Here is a 24103-nt window from a genome sequence, read left to right on the forward strand (position 1 = left end):
GTAAAGAATACTTATCCTTTGCCGTTGATGTCTTCAGCCTTCGAGAGGTTGCAGGGAGCGTCCATCTTCACAAAATTGGATTTACGTAATGCTTATCATTTGGTCCGCATCAGGGAGGGGGATGAGTGGAAGACCGCGTTTAACACCCCCAGGGGACACTTTGAATACTTGGTTATGCCTTTCGGGCTTTCCAACAGTCCAGCGGTCTTCCAGGCACTCGTCAATGATGTGTTGCGAGATATGATAGATCAGTTCATTTATGTCTACCTGGACGACATACTGATTTTTTCTTCTTCTCTCCAGGAACACGTGCAGCACGTCCGACGAGTGCTTCAGAGGTTGCTAGAGAATGGGCTTTTTGTCAAGGCGGAGAAATGCGATTTTCATGCACAGTCTGTTCCATTCCTAGGGTACATCGTGTCGGTTGAGGGAATGTGCATGGATTCTGAGAAGATCAAGGCTGTGGTAGAGTGGCCAAGTCCAGAGTCTCGTAAGGCCCTACTGAGATTTCTGGGGTTCGCCAATTTCTACCGGCGTTTTATTCGCAACTTCAGCCAACTAGCCGCACCTCTGACCGCCTTGACCTCCCCCAGAACGACGTTCAGGTGGTCAGACGCAGCCGAGGCTGCGTTTGCCAAACTGAAGGGTTGCTTCGTTTCAGCCCCCATTCTGACAACCCCTGATCCATCACGTCAGTTCGTGGTGGAGGTCGATGCGTCAGAGGTGGGGGTAGGAGCAGTGTTATCCCAGCGCTCTCTCTCAGACGACAAGATGCATCCTTGCGCGTTTTTGTCTCATCGTCTATCTCCTGCCGAACGCAATTATGACATTGGGAACAGAGAGTTGTTGGCAGTCAAGTTAGCATTGGAAGAGTGGCGGCACTGGTTAGAAGGGTCGGGGGTACCTTTTATCGTTTGGACCGATCACAAGAACTTAGAATACATTCGGACTGCTAAAAGATTGAACTCCAGGCAGGCTCGGTGGGCGTTTTGATTTTACTCTCTCGTACCGCCCGGGTTCTAAAAACATCAAACCCGATTCTTTATCGCGCATTTTTGATCGTTCCGAACGCCCGTCTACTCCCGAGTGCATTTTACCGGAGACTCTATTCATCTCCACACTCGTATGGGAGGTCGAATCGAAGGTCAAGAAGGCCTTAGAAGGGGTAACGCCCCCGGTCGGTTGCCCACTGAATCGTTTATTTGTGCCTGAGGGTCTGAGGTCCAACGTCATTCAGTGGGGGCATTCTTCCAGTGTGGCTTGTCATCCAGGAGTCAGTCGCACTAGATTTTTAGTCAAGCAACGATTCTGGTGGCCTCTCATGGCTCGTGACATTCACAATTTTGTTTTGGCTTGCTCAGTTTGTGCCACTGGTAAGACTTCCAATCGACCCCCAGATGGGTTACTCCAACCGCTGCCGGTCCCTTCGAGACCCTGGTCCCATATCACTCTAGATTTTGTTACCGGCCTCCCACCCTCTCAGTGTCACACAGTAGTTCTGACCGTGGTGGACCGGTTCTCGAAGGCGGCCCATTTCATTCCCTTGCCCAAATACTGGGGGTACTGTCACGGTTCATAGATCCAATGTCTCTCTCTAGTCTTGTGCTTTGTTGTTTACATGTGTGTGAGTGTGTGAGTGGGTGTGTCCGGATCGTTACTGTTGATCAGTATCCAGCTGCAATCACTCATCATCACCAGCTGCCACTCATCTCATCTCCTATAAATGCTCACCACTTTCTCATCTCCTTTGTCAGATCGTTGCATGAAGTCTCTGTGTTGTCTGATCCTGTTCCCGTGCCTCGTGTCCCGTCTTGAGTTCCTGTGTTCCGGTTTCACGTCTTGTTGGATTACGTTTCATGTCTGGATCACGTCATCACTCATCAGAGCACGCAGCACTTCATCCATCACTCCGTGTCTGACCATCAAAGTCCCTGCGCCACCGCCTGCATCACCCGGATTATTCATCATCATCATTATTGACTATAAATAAAGAGCTTTTACTTGCATATTGTGTCCTCGTTTCTGACGTAACATCCACTCGCTCGTGACTGATGGAAATCAATGATTAAGCTCAGAACTGTATATGATATTAGTTTCTCCAGTTATCCAATCACAGCTGACGCTGAGGCAAATTAATGCACGTTGGCGTTTCCATTCAGCATTTTTTTTTTTTATGAGAAAATCGCATAAAAATAGGCGTATGTTTTTGCCGCACAGAATCTTTTCTAAAGTTACTGTCCCACACACCCTCAAGATTAGAGCTGTAACACGCTTCTCCTCGAGATCTGAGGTCATAACCACTACGAGTCACATGCGAATACTTCCGGATAAGGGGTTTGTTCAAACACTTATTTGAGCAACAGTGATAACAATGCTCACAAACACAGCTCAGAATAGTGGAAATAACAGTGAATAACAGTAGTGACATTAATGTATAGGAGACGCAGCAGAACTCGTTTTTGACTCACACACACACACACACTCACACCTGTAAAACAGGTTTAGATTGTCTTTCCCTATATTCTTCTCAGAAACCCTCAGGCAACCTCAGTGAAACACAATCCCCATCACGTCTCCCATCGGTTTGTGTGTTTATTTACTTCAAGCATTATGGTAAGGGTTTGTTATAAACCACAAACCCTGAGTATTAAACTGATGTTGACTCCAACACTTTCACACTGACACGGACTCATACTGAACTGGGAATGCTCTGCAAATGTTTAACTATTAACAGAAATACATTAAACAGTATGCACTGTGCACACAGTAGTTTGCTAGACTGACCTCATTATAATTCAGTGAAGGGTGTCCAGTTACCAACTTGGAAACTGAAACGTTTTTGTTTTTTATAGAATTGTTTTATTTATTTTTCTGTAAAAAAATCAATCATTCATACTTGAATGTATCAGACTGGGCACAAGATATGAACTGATGCAGCATTTAATTCATGCACAAATAAAGCCTGAAACCTGGACTTCCTGAAGACGTACTTCACAAACACTGCTGGCTCCTTCATCTAATGCAAATCTTTGTGTTAGTTACATTTCTTAAAGGAGAAGTTCACTTTAAAATTAAAATTCTGTCATCATTTACTCACGCTCATGTTGTTTCAAACCTGTATGAATTTCTTTCTTCTGCTGAACAGAAAGGAAGATATTTAGAAGAATATCAGTAACCAGACAGTTTCTGGGTCCCATTGACTTCCATAGTATATTTTTTCCTACTATGGAAGTCAATGGGACCCAAAAACTGTCTGGTTACTAGGGGTGTAACGGTACGTGTATTCGTAACGGACCGTTTCGGTACAGGGCTTTCGGTTCAGTGCACGTGTGTACCTACCGAACGACCGAATGCAATATTTTGTGTGCGGAACATATGTACATTTTCGTGTTTCCACACGAACATATTAAGTGGCGGAAGTCTCCGCGTTCAGCGCAAATCCCGCCCTGCAGCTGATTCTAAAGTTTTACCAGAGCCCGTCTACGGAGAGCCTACCCACTCCCTATTAAGTCCTATTGTACCGAGTTTTGGTTGTAGTTCCACCAGAGCTCCACTGGGGGCGATCGTCCATGAGTGCAGAATGAATGGGAGTCTGTGGGGCTAGACGGCTAAATGTGTCTCTTTCACCCGATTGCCGTTGAGAAATCTCAGATTTGATTGTAGGTTTTGCAAGTTCAACATGGGTTATAGGTCGAAAGTTGAATGAACGAGTAATTCTTACAGAGATTTCTTACAGGTTGAGTTGTTGTTGCCCATAACACGCTAGCATTCTGCTAATGAACACTGATTGGTCAGTGAAGGACTGATTACGACCAGAGATACCGCTTGATGGCATCGTGGGGTCCGAAGCGGGACCAGAAACAAACAAAACAAAAACTCTTCTAGCACGTGTATTTACCTGTGTCAGCTGTGTTGTCGATGCCTCGAGTGAAAAGAAAGTGCAGAGCGCGAACGCAACAGAGTGACTGAAGGATTGCCGTAAAGCAGCATCTCTGGTCGTACGATGTGTATGACGTCATTGACATTTTAAAAGACTTTTTAAAGCAAATAAGTGACTCCAAAAAATCGAACACCCAGCAATGTGTAATTTCTTTGCATCTCCTTTCGAATACAACATTCAAATTACTAGACAAAAAATTATATCCTGAGAAAAGTGGATTTTGATGTGTATTGCGCCATAGACCTCCATTCATTCTGCACTCGTCCTGTGAGCGCCCTCATATGGAATCAGAGTGGAACTGCAACCAGTTCAGAAGCCGGAAGTTTACTGAGAGTGAAACTTCTCCCCTTATTAGACATTCTCTGGTTTTACCCGTCGTCACTGTAGCCTAAACCAATGAAATCGACTGCAGGGTGGAAAAAAAGCTTTTCCGCTCCGTGTGCGCCGCCGCACTCTCCGTTCCGTGTGTGTGTGCGCGCGCGCTGCGCTCTCTGCTCAATGTTCAGTGTTCGACTCCGTGTTTGCGCTGCGCTTTCTGCTAATCTCTAATCGATTCCCAGCCTTAATTTTTAAATATGAGCAGGCCTACAAGCTGGGATTGGTAATGCTGCACTGTAATCATAGTTATTTATTTATATTTTTCATTAAATTTATTATGTGATATTGGTTTGAGACTGAGAGTATTTTATTTAGTGGAGAACTTTGCAGCAGTATTTTATTTCTTATTCTTTTTTTTATTTTATATATATTTTATTATATTTTATTAAAAAGTGTTTAAAAAAGTGTAAACAAATTGTTAAAAAAAAGTTTATAGTAATAAACAACCTGCAGTTTAATGTTTGCATTTCTTTCCCTTACTGTACCGAAAATAAACCGAACCGTGACTTTAAAACCGAGGTACGTACCGAACCGTGATTTTTGCGTACCGTTACACCCCTACTGGTTACTGATATTCTTCTAAATATCTTCCTTTCTGTTCAGCAGAAGAAAGAAATTCATACAGGTTTGAAACAACATGAGGGTGAGTAAATGATGACAGAATTTTCATTTTAAAGTGAACTTCTCCTTTAAAGGCATGCATGCGAGAATATGCAGACATGTTCATTATGGATTTTGGGTCACTGATGTAACCCTTTTTGCTAACACTTCACTTAAAGCCTTTGTATATAATGCATTATTAACATATTCATATGTACATTGTATTTTTTGCATAAATAATTGTAACCAAAGGTAAAATGCATTCTAATATTTTCATACACCTTCCTTCTGAAATAGTTTTTTTGTCATGTGTTTTAATGCATTATACTTTCTACACTACTAAGCGTACAATGAATAGATAAGTAGTGCGCTATAATTGTGGTTAACTATTAATTTATTCATAAATGCTTTTTATAAATGTAATTCATACACATAATGACAAGTACATGTCTTCTATGATGTGTGTGTGTGTCTGTGTGTGTCTATGTGTGTGTGTGTGTGTATATTTATAATTATATTTAATCAAAAATACAGTAAAAACAGGTTTGCATTTTTAGCATGTGTCCAGCACATATCTAGCGTGATTTTGCATGTCATGTTTGATTAAAGGAATGCGTCTTTGCTGAATAAAATATGCATTTCCTTAAAAAAAATAAAAATAAAAAAAGGTCTTGCCACAAACTTTTGACCGGTATAGTGTTGCTACACCAGCTCGTTGCCTCGTTCCCTCAAGCACAACCAATTATTTCTATAGTACAAATACAATAGGAAGGATATTTTTATAAGTCAGTGATGATAAAATCTAATGGTCTAACCAAGATTGTAACATACAGTGAATATTTCACACTGTAGTTGCGGTGAGATAATCACGACTGATGCCTTGTTGGCTGGTCTGTTATCTGTGTTTTCCGGTTCTCATCTATATGTATATGTATATATATATGAGTGAATAAGTGCACGTGTTCACCTCAGAGAGATCTGGAGATAACCTGCAGGAAACCTTGTGTTTGCAGAGCGGCTCTTTCCTGTCGCTCGCTTTGAAGCTCAACGCTTTACGCTTTACCTGCAAATCTGCTGACTGCCTCGTCTTCAAAGTCTTTCCGATGAACAGACTCCGAACTGCACAAACATACTGTAGAAATATGCATGAAAATGCATGGGAGTCTTGCCAATCATTGATACGTCCTAAGTATAAACAGTCAAACCAAACATTATTCAGACTCCAGATATCATTTTTGATATTGTTTTACTAGTGTATAGGCTAGGACACACGTGAGGAGAGCAGAATTAAGTAAACTGTGACATATTATACCCCAACAATTCTTCATACAGTGACTACCAGTGACATTAATACAAATTTGGGATAAAAAATTATTCAGATGTTTTGCTGAAGTGTTTTTTCCACAAACACAGATAACAGAGCAGCCAACAGGCATCAGTCGTGATTATCTCACCACAACTACTATAACTATAGCGATCGCTAATGCGACCTTTGACACACAGACTGAACAAAATGAAGCATTGCTTGGTCACTGGTTGAGCTAAACTGGTATTATCTAATTGTGTAGTTAAATTTAACAGCTGACAGATATTCAACATAATTCATGTGTGAGACAGTCTAACAGAAGGACGGACAAAACCAGTCAAATATCAATTGAGTTCTGCTCATATTTTATCACCATTTTATAAACTATAACGAATAAACTGTGATAATGTGAGAAATGTTGAATGTCTGAATACATTTGGGTCTGACTGAGTCTATGTCTGATATGATATATTTATACCCCTTTTCCACCAAAAAAGAACTGGTTCGGAACTGGTGCTGGTTCAAAGTTGGTTCAACTTGCGAACCTTCTCAGAACCTGTTTGTTTTTCCACTGACTAGAGAGCCCAGCGAACGACGTCATCACTGTGTACGTTGCCATAGGCTACTACAAAGGGGGTCGTAAACTGGACGCGCAGCGCCGCGTCTAGTAACGTTACATCTCTCACCTGAAAATCCGATAACATCAGCAATTTTGATTTCTGTAAATGAATATTAAACTAAATGTATATTGCAGCACAGGGTGAAGTCAGTATACATTAACTACGATATGAGACACATACATGCAAATTTAATATAAAACTATGTAACGTCGGTTAAATGGCGCTCTGTTGCGCGGCAGGATTTTGAACACGGTCCTGAGCCGTTGCTGGGCGCCGCGGACAGACGCCGAACGGCGCCGCCGGTGTGTGTACACTTTTAGAGAATAATGTGTTTGAATTTAAAAGACGTGGCGCGGCGCTGAGCTGAGCTGCGCGTCCGGTGTGCGACCCCCTTTAGCTTCCCTAGAAACGCTTGCGCCAAATTTAAACATAACAATTACAATGGCGGACTACACCGTCTTTCTGCAAATGTTTCTCCTTGCTTTGCGATCCTATATTGGGGTCAGAAGAAGACGTTTAGAACACATTTGTGCTGCTCGGACGGAGGTTACGTTCGAGAAGAAGTTCGACAATAACCCCGCCCCCAGCATGACGTGGTTAAAGAACGGTTCTAGTCCAGTAAAGAGTTGGTGCCGCTCTGGAACCAATTTTCCTGGCAGAGAACCGGTTCTTTGGCTGTCGAAACACAAAGAACTGGTTCGCGAGTAGGCACCGGCTCCGAACCGGCACCAGCACTGCCTTGGTGGAAAAGGTGTGAATCCGTGATGCCATGTCTCTGAACAAGATGTCAAAGCTAATGTTTTTGTTTCATCTGACCATAGAACATCTGAAAAGTAGCTGACACGACTGGAACTTCAAACGGGATGGGTTCTATGGTCAGATGAAACAAAAACATTAGCTTTTTTGGCAGCAAACACTTAAGATGGGTTTGGTGCACACAGGGATAAAAAGTACCCCATGTGTAAAATGAAATACTCTGCTGTATCTTTAATGCTGTGGGCCTAATTTTCTGCCAGAGGTCCTGGACATCTTGTTCAGATACATGGCATCACGGATTCGATCAAATACCAACAGATAAAAAATCTAAACCTGACAGCCTGTGCTAGAAATCTTATAACGGAGAACAGGATGGAGAGGTTCTGTATGGAGGAATGGTCTCTGATCTCTTGTCAGGTGTTCTCCAAACTCATCAGGCATTATAGGAGAACACTCAGAGCTGTTATCTTGGAAAAAAGAGGTTGCAAAAAGTATTTAATAAAAGGGGGCAAACAATTGTTCCCAACGTGTTTTGGAGAAAAACATTTATTTCATAATGTAATTTTCCCCCACTTTCAATTATTTTACTTCAATGAAAGGTTAGATTTTTGCACATTTTTTAAATAAAATATCAAAAGGATTAAAAATGCTGATTTATTTTTTACAGCCATATTCGATCATATTTACCAAGGTGGCAAACACTTTTTCACACCACTGTATATATGGGGATCTAATCCTGGCAGGATGACTGAGAAACACACTAGATTTAAGGCTTGAATATAGTGCATTTCTCTGTTTTGATTGACCGTGGAGAGTTTGCTGCTGCATACACTGGGAAATGGTATCCTAAATTACCTGGTCAAAAATATTACTTAATGTTGCTGAATCAACCTAAATACATTCATTTATACCAGCAAACTTATTTTTTCTGGGTTAAATGAACAAAAATCAGGGAAAAACAATTGCAGGGTCCTCTTTACAGTAGCTGGATGACATGGAGATATTCGTGAATTAAAGCGAATTAAAGCTGATGGTTGTGAGGAAACAGGAACAAAAACATTGGAAACAAGGGAAAGCAAAATAAGAGTCCATGAAAACCATTACGAACACTGGTCTGATGATTAATCCAGATGATTACGTTATCAGAATCAGATCTTGTCTTTTAATGATCTGGTTTACATGTTCTCACCTATCGGCGGTCAGTGTCCGCTTGTCGTCTCCAGGTGTCACACATTCATTCAGGAATTAGTGTAGGATTTTGGATTTAGTGTTGTCTCAGAGAGGAAATTCTATTTAACTGTTGTTTTATATGATTTGAATACTTTATGTTAAGTAAGGGATAATGTAGAGCGAGGCGGTCCCGATCAGCCTGTCGGAGGTGTATTCGCTATAACAACCGCCTCGCTCTACATTATTCCTTACATAACACCGCATTCTACATTAGAATTCAACCAAGCCATGTAATAAAATTGTGTAACGATGTAGTAATTTGAAATGGAGTTGCAATTTTTGAAATGGTTTGATCTATGAAATGGACGAGAAGTACATGCGGATCTCCAGTAAAGAAATGAAAATGATGTGTGTTTTTTCTTTTTTCTTTTTTAAATGTTATCTAGAAGAAGACACTGATCCAGGCAGACGAGAAATGATTCAATCAGAGAATAACACATTTATTAAGAAAAAAAATTCAATTATAAAGATAGCAAATGAATTAAGTAAACGTGAACATTATAATAGCAAATAAGTTTAAGATCTTTCTTATTCTATAGGTTATGATAAAATCCAGTATCTAAGATTGTGAAGATCAGAGTATAAGGAGTCAAAATAAAGTAAGATATGCGCAGAATGAAAGGAGAGGTAGAAGAGAAGAAGCAGAAGTGAAGAGCAAAAGAAGAGTCATGAATATACAGTAAATGCAGAACTTTCATCCTCCTAAACGTGTGTTTGGTCTGATAAGAAAAGGTCAGACAGAATTATCCATGTCACAGTGTAACGGCCGGTCAGCGTGAGCCGTCAGATGGAGAGGAAATATAGATATATGAGGTGTTGTTTTGAATATCACAGATCTTACATCATCTCATGTCTGCAGAGATGGAAAACACACACACACACACACACACACACACACACACACACACACACACACACACACACACACACACACACACACACACACACACACACACACTCGATCTTACAGCACAGAAGAGACACCAAAGATGAGGAAACATATCAGAGAATATAATATATAAATGATTAAAGAATTCAACAACATATAAAAGAAGAATAATGCAACATAACAATTAATGAATTAAATGAATACATAGAATAGAATTTCATGAGTGTAAAACATATTTTAATAGAATGTCCTTTTTAAAATGATATTAGACCGTTTTTATTCAGAAAATATATTAATGGACATTTTAAAAAGGGTTTCTCCTGGAATCATTTTAGAATTTCTGACAAATATTAAATTGAAAGATTCTATGTAAATGTTATTATTACTGTTGATTGCACTATTGGGAAGATATATTATTGATATATTGATTGTTTTTTAAGAAAAATTGTTAAATTATTGTAAACAATTTATTGAATTGATTGTAATCATAATTATTTTTTTAATTGAAATATTGTTGATTGCCATGAATAAGCCATTGCTGCTGATGTGGCATTAAATCATAAATACATAATAATGAATACATAGACTAGAAATCATAAAGAAGAGATTAATGAGGAATAATTCATAAAAGACATTAATCAAACAAATAATTTGGCATCCACCGAATACTGCTGTGTGTTTCTGCTGGAGTGAACAGAGACTGAGGGCTTCAGACCTGCAGGAGGAGATTGAGGAAGACTGGGATATTATGAGGGATCTGGATAATTCTGCAGATGTGCTTCTGTTAGTTGCAGGACGTCCTGAACAGGGCCACGAGGGGCATGTGTTGAAACACCCCTCTCCTTTTCTTTCCTTTTTCTTTTTATATTAAAATGATTTAGTAAGCCTACATAAAAGGAAAAAATGGTCACATCTTCTTGACGAATTCAATAACACAAAATAATAGTCTAAAAAGCTTCAGATTTATTCATTATTAATAACAACCATAATAATAATAATATAGATATACAGGGTTTCAGGGCTAAATCGGCATCACATTACATTTGGTTACAAACTACTGTAGTGTGTTGTAGCTATATGGGCGCTCAGTTTTTCCTGTTGTAAAATACATTTGGCCAAAATCTCATTTTAGTTCATTCAGTCAAGATAGAGGGGGCGGAGTTATCAGATAGAGGGGCGGAGTTATCAGATAGAGGGGGCAGAGTTATCAGATAGAGGGGGCGGAGTTATCAGCTAGAGGGGGCGGATTTATCAGCTAGAGGGGGCGGATTTATCAGATGGTGGGGCGGAGTTATCAGATAGAGGGGGTGGAGTTATCAGGTTTACTGACAGTTTGAGGATCGAACAAGATTTACACAAGCGCTTTTTAAGAACTTTCATTGGCTAAATATTTGTAAAACAAACTGACAGACAGACGTAAAGGGTGACCAATAGCATTGATTTATTGAAGAAAAGAAGAAAAAAAACACCACCACCAAAAAAAAAAGGCCACTTCGGAGTGTAAGGGCAAAAAGGGCATGTGCTCTGCACAGGTTGAGCCCTATGTGTGCACGTGCCTGGTCCTGAAGCTCAGTCAGTAGATCAGGGGGTCGTGGGCTCGATCCGCAGGGAAATCAAGAACTGCTCATATTAGTGCAATGAAAGACACTTTAGTCTGGATAAAAGCTTCTGCCAAATGCATGCATGTAAATGAACTGCAGCAACTAGGAAAACCCGTCCCAGAATGGGAGAATCCATGAGAAGATCGTTTACTGAACTCACGATGTTGTGAACGTGTGAATCGAGGCGTTGTTGTGTGGAGCTTGAAACACAAAACTGTTGGGAAGCGTCCGACTGCTGTGTAACTCCCAGACAGCAACATAGTGTCGGCCCAGATCCGGCACAGGTTCGGTACGCGTTGAATCCACATGTTCCAGATGTGGGCCAGATCTGGGCCGACACTATGTTGCTGTCTGGGATGTGGTGTCCGTAAGGAAAGCCTCCTTCTGTATGCATGTGTCAGTGTAACAATCACATCTTGCACACTTCATACCTGAGATTAATTCAACAGAATTACCCACAACCCTCTTTGATTTTAGACATATACTCTGTGTTACTCTGTGTATATACTCTTTTAATTTGATTTCATGGTGATTTTATTGCATGTTATTCAAGAGCACATTTAACATTAAAGATATAAGATTATTCCCATTCAGGACAGTGTAGTTCACTCCATCTCTGGAGCAGAATTAAAACATCATGACAGAAATCCCCATGATTATAATTGTGTTTTACAGATTACACTTCATACCTGAGATGATTTAAACGGTAACACTTTACAGTAAGGTTCATTAGTTAACATTAGTTAATGTATTAACTAACATGAACTAACAATGAGCAATACATTTGTTACTGTATTGGTTAATCTTTGTTAATGTTAGTTAATAAATATACAGCTGTTCATTGTTTGTTCATTAGTTCACAGTGCATTAACTAATGTTAACAAATACAACCTTTGATTTTAATAATGTATTAGTAGGCTAAATGTTGAAATTAATATTAACTAAGATTAATAAATGCTGTAGAATTATTGTTCATTCTTAGTTCATGTTAACTAACTAATGTTAATGAACATTATTGTAAAGTGTTACCAATTAAACAGAACACAACTACAAACACAAATACACTTTTCACCTCATTTATTTTAGACATATACTAATGTTACTTTTTACTGTTTAATTTGATTTCATGGTGATTTTATTGCGCGTTATTCAAGAGCACCTTTAAAGATATAAGATTATTCCCATTCAGGACAGTGTAATAGTTCACTCCATCTCTGGTGCAGAATTAAAATATCCCCATGGTTATTGTGTTTTACAGTGTGTCAGTGTTTTCAGGCTGTTGAAGGCAGTGGTGTTCAGCGATGTGCGTGTAGTAAAGTCATCAGATAAACATGTAAATTAATGAATGTTAATTCATGCGGAAGTCTTTGACCTTTTGAACGAGGCGCCGGAATTCCGGAGATTTGCGTCACTAAAATCCTGTCCGCCCAACGCGATCTCACACACACACACTCAACTCTAATCTCACGTGCTCCGGCTTCTCCTGCGCCTGGACTCTCTTTATTCGACAATGTATTCATAATACCCGGTTAATGTTTTGACCTGACAGCATGTGCGGACCGTCGTTCATAACTCGAGTAGTTCTGCTGCTTGTGTCGTTGAACTGCTCGATGTGTGTAAAGATCCTCCGCCGAGATGTTCTCAGACTCAGAGAGGTGAGCTGATTCCTTCTGACTCACTGCCAATGTTTTACACTGATTTTACTCTGAAAGTGTTATTATAGTCACTCTCTCCCGTGTGTTTTAATGGGAATCCATGGAAATCAAACTGTTGCTTCCATATCAAACTGTTAATTTACTTAAACTTCATAACTTGTCATGAGAAAATATCAGAAGAACAACTAACGCCTATGTACCTACACAAACCTGTTTCTATAGAAACGATTCTTATCTATCTATCTATCTATCTATCTATCTATCTATCTATCTATCTATCTATCTATTTATTTACACTTTCAGTCTAAATTTGACACTCCTTTTTGCAAATGTAATTAGGCTGCTTTTCTTAAATCACAGTGTTAGCAAATCAGCGAACATGGAAGCTACTTGAGAATTATGATTAATTAAACATTTTTGGTCACGAAAAATGATAAATCCCATGTTTGCATTATTTCGACAGCTGAGATTCCAAACTGTGAAATATATCTTTTTTTTTTACACATCGCCGACCCAAATATCCCATACTGGGCTTAACTATACGTTAAGGCACTCGAGTCAGTCCTGTTGAAGCTGTTGAATGTGTTTTCCACATATTAATGCATTTTACCAACGATATAATCTCATATTATCAGACATGTGTCTGTTTCCAGTCACTCAGAGAGGAAAATGAAGGGGAGGTTTTGGTTTTCTTCAAATTCCCCCTTTAATTATTGCTGAATTAGTAGAGGATAGAGCTATAAAATACGTCCAAAATGCATTAAAATATGAATGTTACATAAAACAAACAAAAATTTCCATAGTTTGAAAGCGGAGAGATCATGTAAATCACTATATCATACATGGGGAAATGAAATCGCACACAGTACTCCATATGAACTTTGTAAGAAGCGAAATAAATGAACAGTCAGTCTGAAAGTATAAACGCATTTCTGTCATTTATGTTCACTGTAAGTGTTAGAAACCTCTTGCATGTATTACGTGTTAAAAAGCTGTTACAGCTACTGTTCTCATTTACATGAATTCAACTCAATAAGTCAAGATTAAAACATTGTTGGACATTTTCATGCGCTGCGTCTGCTCGTCTTCACAGTTTCAGAGCGCCTCGCCTCAGCCTTTTTACTAAAGAACAACACAAACTTAAATTTACAACATTTAAAGATGATAATATTACCGTAAAAATACCTCTCAAGTGCGTTAAACAACAGAAACATGGTGTACAAACTAATAATCCATAATGAATTAGTTATTGATTATTAGTTGTTTTTAGATTAGCCCAGTGTATTCAATTCAATTTCACTGAATCTCTTCCAAAAGCATTTACTGTCTTACACACACACACACACACACACACACATCCACATCAAGTAATAAAACACAATGCATAAACAGCACTTGATACAAAAACAACATATAAGTATGTAAATACACACGCGATGTCTCAGTGTTTTATCATGTTGAACGGCTCTGGAGATTTTAATGCTTTTTTTTAAGGTTTAATTCGTGTGTTTTGTAAGTCTGGAAACTTGAGATGCTATTTACACCAAAAATCGGAACAAAAGGCCGTTGAAGGATGACGTGTATAATTCAAATATTCATCTGACTCCAATATATTTAATCTGACCCCATTAAAGTTGTTGTTATTCTTTAACCTCTTATTCTTTAAAGGTAAAGGTCTTTCTTAGAACTGACAGGAAAAGGATTTAACCTGAACGTTTAGATAACGAAAGTTATAATCACTTTATCTTTAAACATCATCATCTCAAAGCGTTTAAAGCAGGCGAAGTTATTTATTATTACAGTGGAATGGAACAACATGCTGTATAGAGAACTTGTGCAGGCGAGGCCGTTCAAGCCTTTCTCCTAGTTCGAGGTTACGCAACGGTGTGCGGGAGTGACGGGGTTAAAGCCTTTCTCGTAGTTCGAGGTTACGCAACGGTGTGCGGGAGTGACGGGGTTAAAGCCTTTCTCCCAGATCTTTCCTTCTTATTCCCTGAGCAAAGAAGTGTTGAACATGAGTGGAATACCGACACCAAACCAGAAGATGAGGCAGATGTGTGGAGATCCAGAGGGGGAGAAGAACATTAACATCTTCTCCTCAATGCTAGGGGTGTGCCGGTTTCAGAATTGGTGATGACGGTTATGACGAGAGTCAAATGTGACGGTTCGTAACATAACCGTCGGGGGGGGGGGGGGGGGGGGGGGGGGCAACTTCGTCTGTTAAAGGACAACTTAGTTTAAATAAAATTAATATTTGTGTAGTGTTCAATGTTGTTATCAATAGATACGCGGATGGGGTATTATTTCATCCGCAACCGCATGACATAACTCATCCGCACCAACGTTTTTTGACCAGATTTCAAAGCCGCACCCGCCCGCCATCCGCTGATTGTTTTGCGGTCTATGGACGATGCAATGCTCTGCTGATGCGAGCCGCAAGAAAGCCCTTGTCTGTTCTAGAAAGGATGCAGCAAAGATATTTAATGCTAATGTATGAGGCATATGCCTACGCTGAGTTTGATTCATTTACGATGAGATGCGCTCTAGTTCAACTTCACAATGCAATGCGTGAACGCGGCGCATCGGAGCCTCCATAACGGTTATTATATTGTCTCCTATATTTGCTTTTTATTAAATACATGCAATTGGTTGATTAAACATTTATTAAAATTAAGATACAATTTGTACAAAACGAAATTCGTTTTAAAGAAACGCTTTCTACAAAACAAAACTTCATTAAGTGGTAAAAACCATGTCTCCCGATTGCAAATGTTAATTGCTAATGTTTATTATTGCAAATGTTTTTCATTTGTTTAATAAATCTCATAATGATGGCACATCACTATATCATAGCTTTTATTTCTATCTCAAATGATTGGCGGTCGGTCAGGGTGTACTTGGCAAAGAATCAAATAGCCTACAGTTGGAAACGACATAGACCATTAATAACACAGACTGTTAACAATTGTTTTTAATTAGTATTTTTTAAACATTCTCTATGATAAAAAATGTTTGTAAAAAATATTTTAATACGGTTTTGGCGGTTATAGAGTTGTAATGACGGTGTTCAACTATAACCGTCGGTCTCTCGGTATACTAACCGTCACACCCCTACTCAATGCTTGTTTAACCAAAACTACCTAGATCGTACATTAGGATACTTCAACATCTCTATTAAAGGGTTAGTTCACCCAATAATGAAACTTCTGTCAGTAATCATGATGTTCAACCCCGTAAGACTTTCGTTCATCTTCGGAACACAAATGAAGATATTTCTGAGTAAATCTGAGAGCTGTCTCACTCCTCCATCGGCTTCTCTGTTATTGAAACTTGCCGGCCCAGAAAGTGAGTAAAGACATCGTTAAAATAGTCCGAGTGACTACAGTGACTCAACCTTAAGTTTATCAAGCGACGAGAATACTTTTTGTGCGCAAAAAAACATAAAAGATAACAACTTTATTCAACTCTTCATGTTCTTCTGCGTGTCTCTGAGTGAGTTCACATAGTGTAAGAGCGCAGCGCTTCTGGGTTGTACGTCAGAACGGAGGCTCGCTATTGGCCAGCGTCACACGCATCACACACATGACCAGCGTCGGCCAATAGCGAGCCTCCGTTCTGACGTACAACCCAGGAGCGCTGCGCTGTTACACTACGTGAACTCACTCAGACACACACACAGTTCTGCCCATATTTACCCAGCCCTACAGTCTAGAGTGTTTCTCAGTGTTGGATCGCATGTTTCTAACGCGAGTTCAGTTCCTCATGCTCATCTTTTCACACTTGGATCTCGGATCTGGCCCAAACACTCTGTGTGAAGCTCCCTAAATAAGTTTATTTGACCACGGCATAACTCCATTCAGGATATTTCTTCTCTCGCTGCTCTTATAGAGATGATGGACAGTTGAACAGTGTTCGTCTCTTTCTAAACAAGAGCATTTTTATTCTACTCCTCTTAAAAATAGCGGCTTCACATCGATCGATGCCGTAGATTAGAAGAACCATTTCAGTAACCTTCAGTGATCAGAAACATTTATTTCTTAGTTTGAAGAATAATCTACAGAAGCTTTTGTGCGATGGACAGATGCATGGATGTTAAAGGTTCTTCGACGCCTGTAAGGAACCTTTATCTTTAAGAGTGTGTGAGTTCAGTGTTTTAGGGAAAGTCTTGGGGGGTTTCACTGATCTCGTTGCTTTCTGATGATGAAAAGATTAGGTGTACTGTAAATTATGCATTCGATGCCGATAGCAATCCATCTGTATAACACTGCCATATTGGCAATATCATAGAATTAATCTCCACTGAATTTGCATACGGCATAGAAATATGAGATCAGATTTATATCAGTTTTGTGGAGATATGTTTATTTGTCCTGGTGTAAATGTGTCACATGACGTATCACTATCCAACGGTCGTCAGGTATCGCCAACTTTTACTGGAAATGTGTGTGTGTGTGTGTGTGTGAAAACCCTTTTATTCAGACGATGGAGAGATGGCTTGCTCTTGATAAAATCCTGGGTTTGTACCATAAACTCAATCATTTCTTTATTGTGCTCATATGAAACAATTCAGCCAATATAAGAGGTTTTGAACAGTGCACTGTCAGAATACATAATGTATAATATTCAGAACATCTAAAAATAGGCTAGACTATTATATACACTACCGTTCAAAAGTTTAGGTTAACAATAAATTAACATTCACATAGAGTGTGTGTGTGTGCGTGCGTGCGTGTGTGTGCGTGCGTGTGTGTGCCTGCGTGCGTGTGTGCGTGTGTGTGCGTGCGTGCGTGTGTGTGCCTGCGTGCGTGTGTGTGCAGTTTGCTTCAAAGATTTTTGGGATTTGTCCTTGATTCTGTGTCCTGACTTTAGGGCGATTATTGGTGATTTATTTTTTGCTAGTGTTAGGAAGAAAACTGGCAATCATAAAGCTAAAATCGTTCTGTATAAAAGTAGTCAAAGTGAAACCAGAGCAACTGGGAACATTCAAGATTCATTTTCACAATGTATATTGTTTCAGTGCAGCTTTATATTTTTCGCATGTCAGTCTTCTTAATGAATAAAAATGTTTTATATATATATATTTTAGTATGGATTAGGCTGTTAAATGTTAAGCTGTGTTGTGAATATATAACTGCAGAATGTGCCTGAAAGCGATTGACTCTGGTGTAGAAATGACAATAAGAAACATGTATGTTTGATCTCTTGACGTCACACACAGGTTGCTATTAATTAATTAATGCTTAGATTGTCACGTCAACACTCATGATTGGCTGACAATGAATTTGGCTGTTTCATCTGAAAGATGCATGTCTTTCTGAGACTTACTGAACACAAGCTAAAACTCTCTCTCTCTCTCTCTCTCTCTCTCTCTCTCTCTCTCTCTCTCTCTCTCTCTCTCTCTCTCTCTGTCTCTCTCTCTCTGTCTCTCTCTCTGTGTCTCTCTCTCCCTCTCCCTCTCTCTCTCTCTCTCTCTCTCTCTCTGTCTCTCTGTCTCTCTCTCTCTCCCTCTCTCTCTCTCTCTCTCTCTAAAGGAATGGAGCGGTGCTGGTGAGTAATTACACAATACTTCACTTCACAATATCTACATTGTTTATTCTATTTAGTAGTTTGATTAACACTTTGTAAAACATGGGAAGTACTAATTTTAAATGGGGACAAAGTGTTTTGTGTTGCAAAATCTCAAAACATTTACTTTTAACCTGTTTACGGTCACTCCCTTTTTGAGCGTAGATCTGAACTTAAATGCTAGTAGCTCATGATTTTATACAAAATATATATTTAACAAAATAATTTGGCCTCCAAAAGACCTATAAAATCAAAGCCATGTGTCTAACCAAGTTGTGTTCAAATTTGACGTTGATATCACAAAAAATGAGCCGCTAAAATGTTTAAAGTATTTACTCCGTTGCCCACTTCACAAAGATACATATATTTAGTTGACATTAAAAGTGAACAGTATAGTTCTGATCACTAGAGATTAGGGGTGTGACGATACACTGTGTTCACGAGAGCTAGACGCTATTTTAACACTGTTTTACAAAAAATAACGAAATATATGAGTAAACAATGTTTCAACTAATCTAGAACTGTAAAGATTTTTTTTGTAATTGATTAATTGCTTGATTATTTTGATGATTAATCGGATAATCATTTTTTGTGCTAATAAAAATAGACCTAAGTGAACAATAGCCTTTAAAACAAATTTAAATATATATATATATAATAACAATGAGGCAATACAAATGGGTATCAAAAGCAAGTAATCATATGGTTTTATTGAACAACACTGTTAGTATTATAATAACAAATAATCAAATAATCAACGTGAAGTATTATAACTAATGCCTGCAGAGGCTCCAGCCGCCTGTGATTGTTGTTGTGACGCATTACAGCAGATCAAATCCTTAATATCGGCCAAACGACATTTCATTCAAATGTCCAATTAATCTTTAATATTTGGCCACTTCTTTACGATAGATTTACTGTAATGTCTTGAACAAGAACATGTGGACTTCAGAACATGCAAACTCAGAGCGAGGGTTTAAACTTCTACTTTAAAATAACAATTTGCATATTTAGAAACACACTGATGTATTCTCGTGTGTTGGCGTGGGTTTATAAATGATTTATGTAATAAATCTGATGAAATGGCACATTGTTCCCAGATGAACGTTATAAGCAACACAAACTCACAGCATATGCAGAGATGGAGTTTGAGACGCTCCACGTGTGTAAATGATAACCGTGATACACTTCGCTGTGAAACACCAAGCGCATCAGACTTCATACACACGCTATTGAATCCCAAACAGTTTTAGCATTTACTGTGAACAGAGCCGCTCTGAGACGCTGGAAGAAACGCATAACCTGCATGTAAATAAGCGCAGCGCATATATTTATTTCATTATCATATGCAGTAAAATACAGAACATATAATGCAAGCATTTTAAAAGGTTTTCCCACTAACTCAGATATCGCTACACCGCTTTTCACCTTAATGAGAAATGACACGCTTTCATATCGTGGCCCGAGATCTCGTCTCACCCCTGCTAGAGATCCTTGTCTGTCATCTGAACTCTCTGTTTCTCATGTGTGTGTGACTGAAGACCGGCTCCTGCCTCGGCTCAGACTCCACAGTGTTCAACATCAGCAGGACGTGTGTGTGCGCGTGAGGTTGTGTGTTCGTCCTCTGCGTACGTACAAGACCATCTTATCAGTGATTACCACTGCCTGTTTATAAGTTACTGACTTCATCTTTTCTGTCTTTTGTTTGTAGTGGAAAATGAAACGCTGAAGATTGACTTCAATGACTCTGAAACTGGTGACTCCTACACGCTGCTCCTGTGGAAACAGAACAGTGTTCTCTGGGTAAGTCTCAGGCCAACTCACCTTGATTAGGTTTAGTTTGGGTCGAACTACTGCAAGACTAGACCAGAGGCAAATCTTGGTTTGATTCAGGGCCTTTATTGTGAACATCAAGTCTCAACTCAACAAGTCTAGGCACTGGTCCTCCATCTGATCTGGATCCAGCATGGATCCGGCTGACTACATCATGCGTTGTGGTCGTGTCTAGGTGCAGGTCCTCCATCTGATCTGGATCCGGCCTGGATCTGGCTGACTACATCATGTGTTGTGGTCGTGTTTTGGCGCAGGTCCTCCATCTGATCTGGATACGGCCCGGATCTGGCTGACTACATCATGCGTTGTGGTCGTGTCTAGGCACAGGTCCTCCATCTGATCTGGATACGGCCCGGATCCGGCTGACTACATCATGCGTTGTGGTCGTGTCTAGGCACAGGTCCTCCATCTGATCTGGATACGGCCCGGATCTGGCTGACTACATCATGTGTTGTGGTCGTGTCTAGGCGCAGGTCCAACATCTGATCTGGATCCGGCCCGGATCTGGCTGACTACATCATGTGTTGTGGTCATGTCTAGGCACAGGTCCTCCATCTGATCTGGATCCGGCATGGATCCAGCTGACTACATCATGCGTTGTGGTCGTGTCTAGGCACTGGTCCTCCATCTGATCTGGATCCGGCCCGGATCCGGCTGACTACATCATGCGTTGTGGTCGTGTCTAGGCACTGGTCCACCATCTGATCTGGATCCGGCATGGATCCAGCTGATTACGTCATGCGTTGTGGTCGTGTCTAGGCACTGGTCCTCCATCTGATCTGGATCCGGCCTGGATCCGGCTGACTACATCATGCGTTGTGGTCGTGTCTAGGCACAGGTCCTCCATCTGATCTGGATACGGCCCGGATCTGGCTGACTACATCATGCGTTGTGGTCGTGTCTAGGCGCAGGTCCAACATCTGATCTGGATACGGCCCGGATGCGGCTGACTACATCATGCGTTGTGGTCGTGTCTAGGCACAGGTCCTCCATCTGATCTGGATACGGCCCGGATCTGGCTGACTACATCATGCGTTGTGGTCGTGTCTAGGCGCAGGTCCAACATCTGATCTGGATCCGGCCCGGATCTGGCTGACTACATCATGTGTTGTGGTCATGTCTAGGCACAGGTCCTCCATCTGATCTGGATCCGGCATGGATCCAGCTGACTACATCATGCGTTGTGGTCGTGTCTAGGCACTGGTCCTCCATCTGATCTGGATCCGGCCCGGATCCGGCTGACTACATCATGCGTTGTGGTCGTGTCTAGGCACTGGTCCACCATCTGATCTGGATCCGGCATGGATCCAGCTGATTACGTCATGCGTTGTGGTCGTGTCTAGGCACTGGTCCTCCATCTGATCTGGATCCGGCCTGGATCCGGCTGACTACATCATGCGTTGTGGTCGTGTCTAGGCACTGGTCCTCCATCTGATCTGGATACGGCCCGGATCCGGCTGACTACATCATGCGTTGTGGTCGTGTCTAGGCACTGGTCCTCCATCTGATCTGGATACGGCCTGGATCCGGCTGACTACATCATGCGTTGTGGTCGTGTCTAGGCACTGGTCCTCCATCTGATCTGGATCCGGCCCGGATCTGTTCCAGAGTTTAGTTGCTGTTCCAACATTTGGTTGTAAATTTGTTTGCAAGTGATTAGCTTCACAGAACACACTAACCACATGTATTGTTTTTGCAAGTAGAGCTGGACTTTATATAGTCTGACTCGCACTTTCTTTTACTTTGTGTAGTTTTGTTTACAAGTTTCAAGGCTGGATGAACGTCACACTCCACCAAGCACAATTTTGCATCAAATACGGTTGAGACTGATGATTAACGTTCTGCAGAAAACACAAGGAGCGTTATGCTGTTGCTTTGTTGATAAACCTATTTATTTTGCTTTGAAGGAAAATGGTCAGTTGCATTCTGTTATTTGTGTTTTTTTTTTGCGCTGCTGTCTACGATTAGACTTATTTGTGAATCACAACCCTGCGGTTGAGAGACACTGGTCGAGTAAATGCAATCATTTTAAATTAATGCTGTTAGTTGGTTTATAGCAGGGCTTTTCAAAATGAGGTCCAGGGAACGTCTCGAGGAAAAACTGTAAAAACCAGCTGAATCATTTACTATGACATACTGAGTATGTTTCATCATTCATGTTTGAATAAGCACCTGTATTTGCACTCGGTTCAAACAAAGTGCCCTTTCACGGGTTACAATGTACAATGTAAAGAAAACATTGCCACATAGATGTTAATTTTTTAACTGAACTTTGTCACTTTTCCTGCTATTCTCAGGGCCCTATCTCACACACCGGCGCGACGCACATGTTTTCTGCTGGTTTCAGCCCGACTCGGTTTTCATTTTTACATCCTGCACCACATTGTTTAAATAGCAAATGCATTTACGCTCATTTCTGCGCCCATGTGCTGCTGGTCTGAGAATGAGGTGTGTGTTCAGGGGCATTGTTGGCGAGTTGCTATTTTGAGGTAATGAAGTAGACTGAGCCGTTGCCCAACTGAACCTGCTCTAAAGTCAATGGCGCAATATTTATTTTTTTATTATTTAAAGAGCGTTAGTAATGTGAGCCTATAGGCGGGTCCACACGCGCTTACACACACACACACACACACACTCTGCTTATTACACACACACACACACACTCTGCTTATTACACACACACACATACACACACACTCACTCTGCGTATTACACACACACACACACTCTGCGTATTACACACACATACACACTCTGCTTATTACACACACATACACACTCTGCTTATTACACACACATAAACACTCTGCTTATTACACACACATACACACTCTGCTTATTACACACACATAAACACTATGCTTATTACACACATACACACTATGCTTATTACACACACATACACACTCTGCTTATTACACACACATAAACACTCTGCTTATTACACACACATACACACTATGCTTATTACACACACATACACACTCTGCTTATTACACACACAGGGACGCGCAGTAGCACACAAACATACCAAATATTAAAAATAAAAGGATTACAATGTAAAAGATTATTATTGTGTACATAAAGATATGGTGAATCCGGCTTGTAGATGGTCTGCTAGCACTTTAACCTCACACACACGTACACACACACACACTCTCACACACACAGCTTTAACCTCGAGCACGAGCAGATCCGTTTGCGCTCTGGAGAAGCGTTCAGTTTTTCCGCTTGTAAATTCCTCCGTGTAAATAGCGAATCCGCCGTGAGTGCAACTGGCTTTTAAAGGGAACGGGAGACGAGACTCTGATTGGTTTATTTCACGTAAAGCCCAAAACACACCCATTACTCATTAAGAGAATAGAGACGACCCTTTTAGACCATGCGCCGGGAGCGCCGACCATTTTTCCCGTCGTTAAACTAGCAAAAGTGGATTCGGACACGCCGTAGTGCACTTGCTCCCTGCGCTTTAGACCATGTGTTTAGATCCTTTAAGCTAAATTGATTTCATGGCATCATAACAATTGTGTTTTCTTCTTCACCAGTGGATAACCGGTGATGATCTGCACTTTCAGCCTCACAAAGCAAGAATTCTGACTCATGAAATGAACAGGACGTCCCATCAGACCTTTGTGAGTGAATTCGTGTGTTCCTCTATCTCTGTTTAATTACATTTATCCTTGTAATGAGTTTTCTTAGTCTTGGCGAGTGCAACTTTAGTGAAGCGGAT

At 40.5% G+C, this 24103-nt stretch overlaps 1 protein-coding gene across 2 annotated transcripts in view; it reads left to right on the forward strand.

Annotated features, from left to right (window-relative positions):
• Nucleotides 1-12754: 12754 nt before the first annotated feature.
• The window catches only part of LOC311066059 (uncharacterized protein), a 44032-nt gene continuing 32683 nt past the window's right edge, over nt 12755-24103 (forward strand). Inside the window, exons 1-5 of one of the 2 annotated variants that reach the window (XM_084087029.1) lie at nt 12755-12975; nt 18507-18522; nt 20082-20168; nt 20252-20343; nt 23919-24005. In XM_084087029.1, coding sequence (XP_083943155.1) covers nt 12871-12975; nt 18507-18522; nt 20082-20168; nt 20252-20343; nt 23919-24005 — 387 coding nt within the window. In that variant the 5' untranslated portion in view covers nt 12755-12870. The remainder of the gene's footprint in view (nt 12976-18506; nt 18523-20081; nt 20169-20251; nt 20344-23918; nt 24006-24103) is intronic. The other variant, XM_084087030.1, reaches the window with a different exon arrangement.

The sequence above is a fragment of the Abramis brama genome, assembly GCF_963993115.1.
Source record: "Abramis brama genome assembly, chromosome: 16".
In the NCBI taxonomy this organism is placed as follows: domain Eukaryota; kingdom Metazoa; phylum Chordata; class Actinopteri; order Cypriniformes; family Leuciscidae; genus Abramis; species Abramis brama.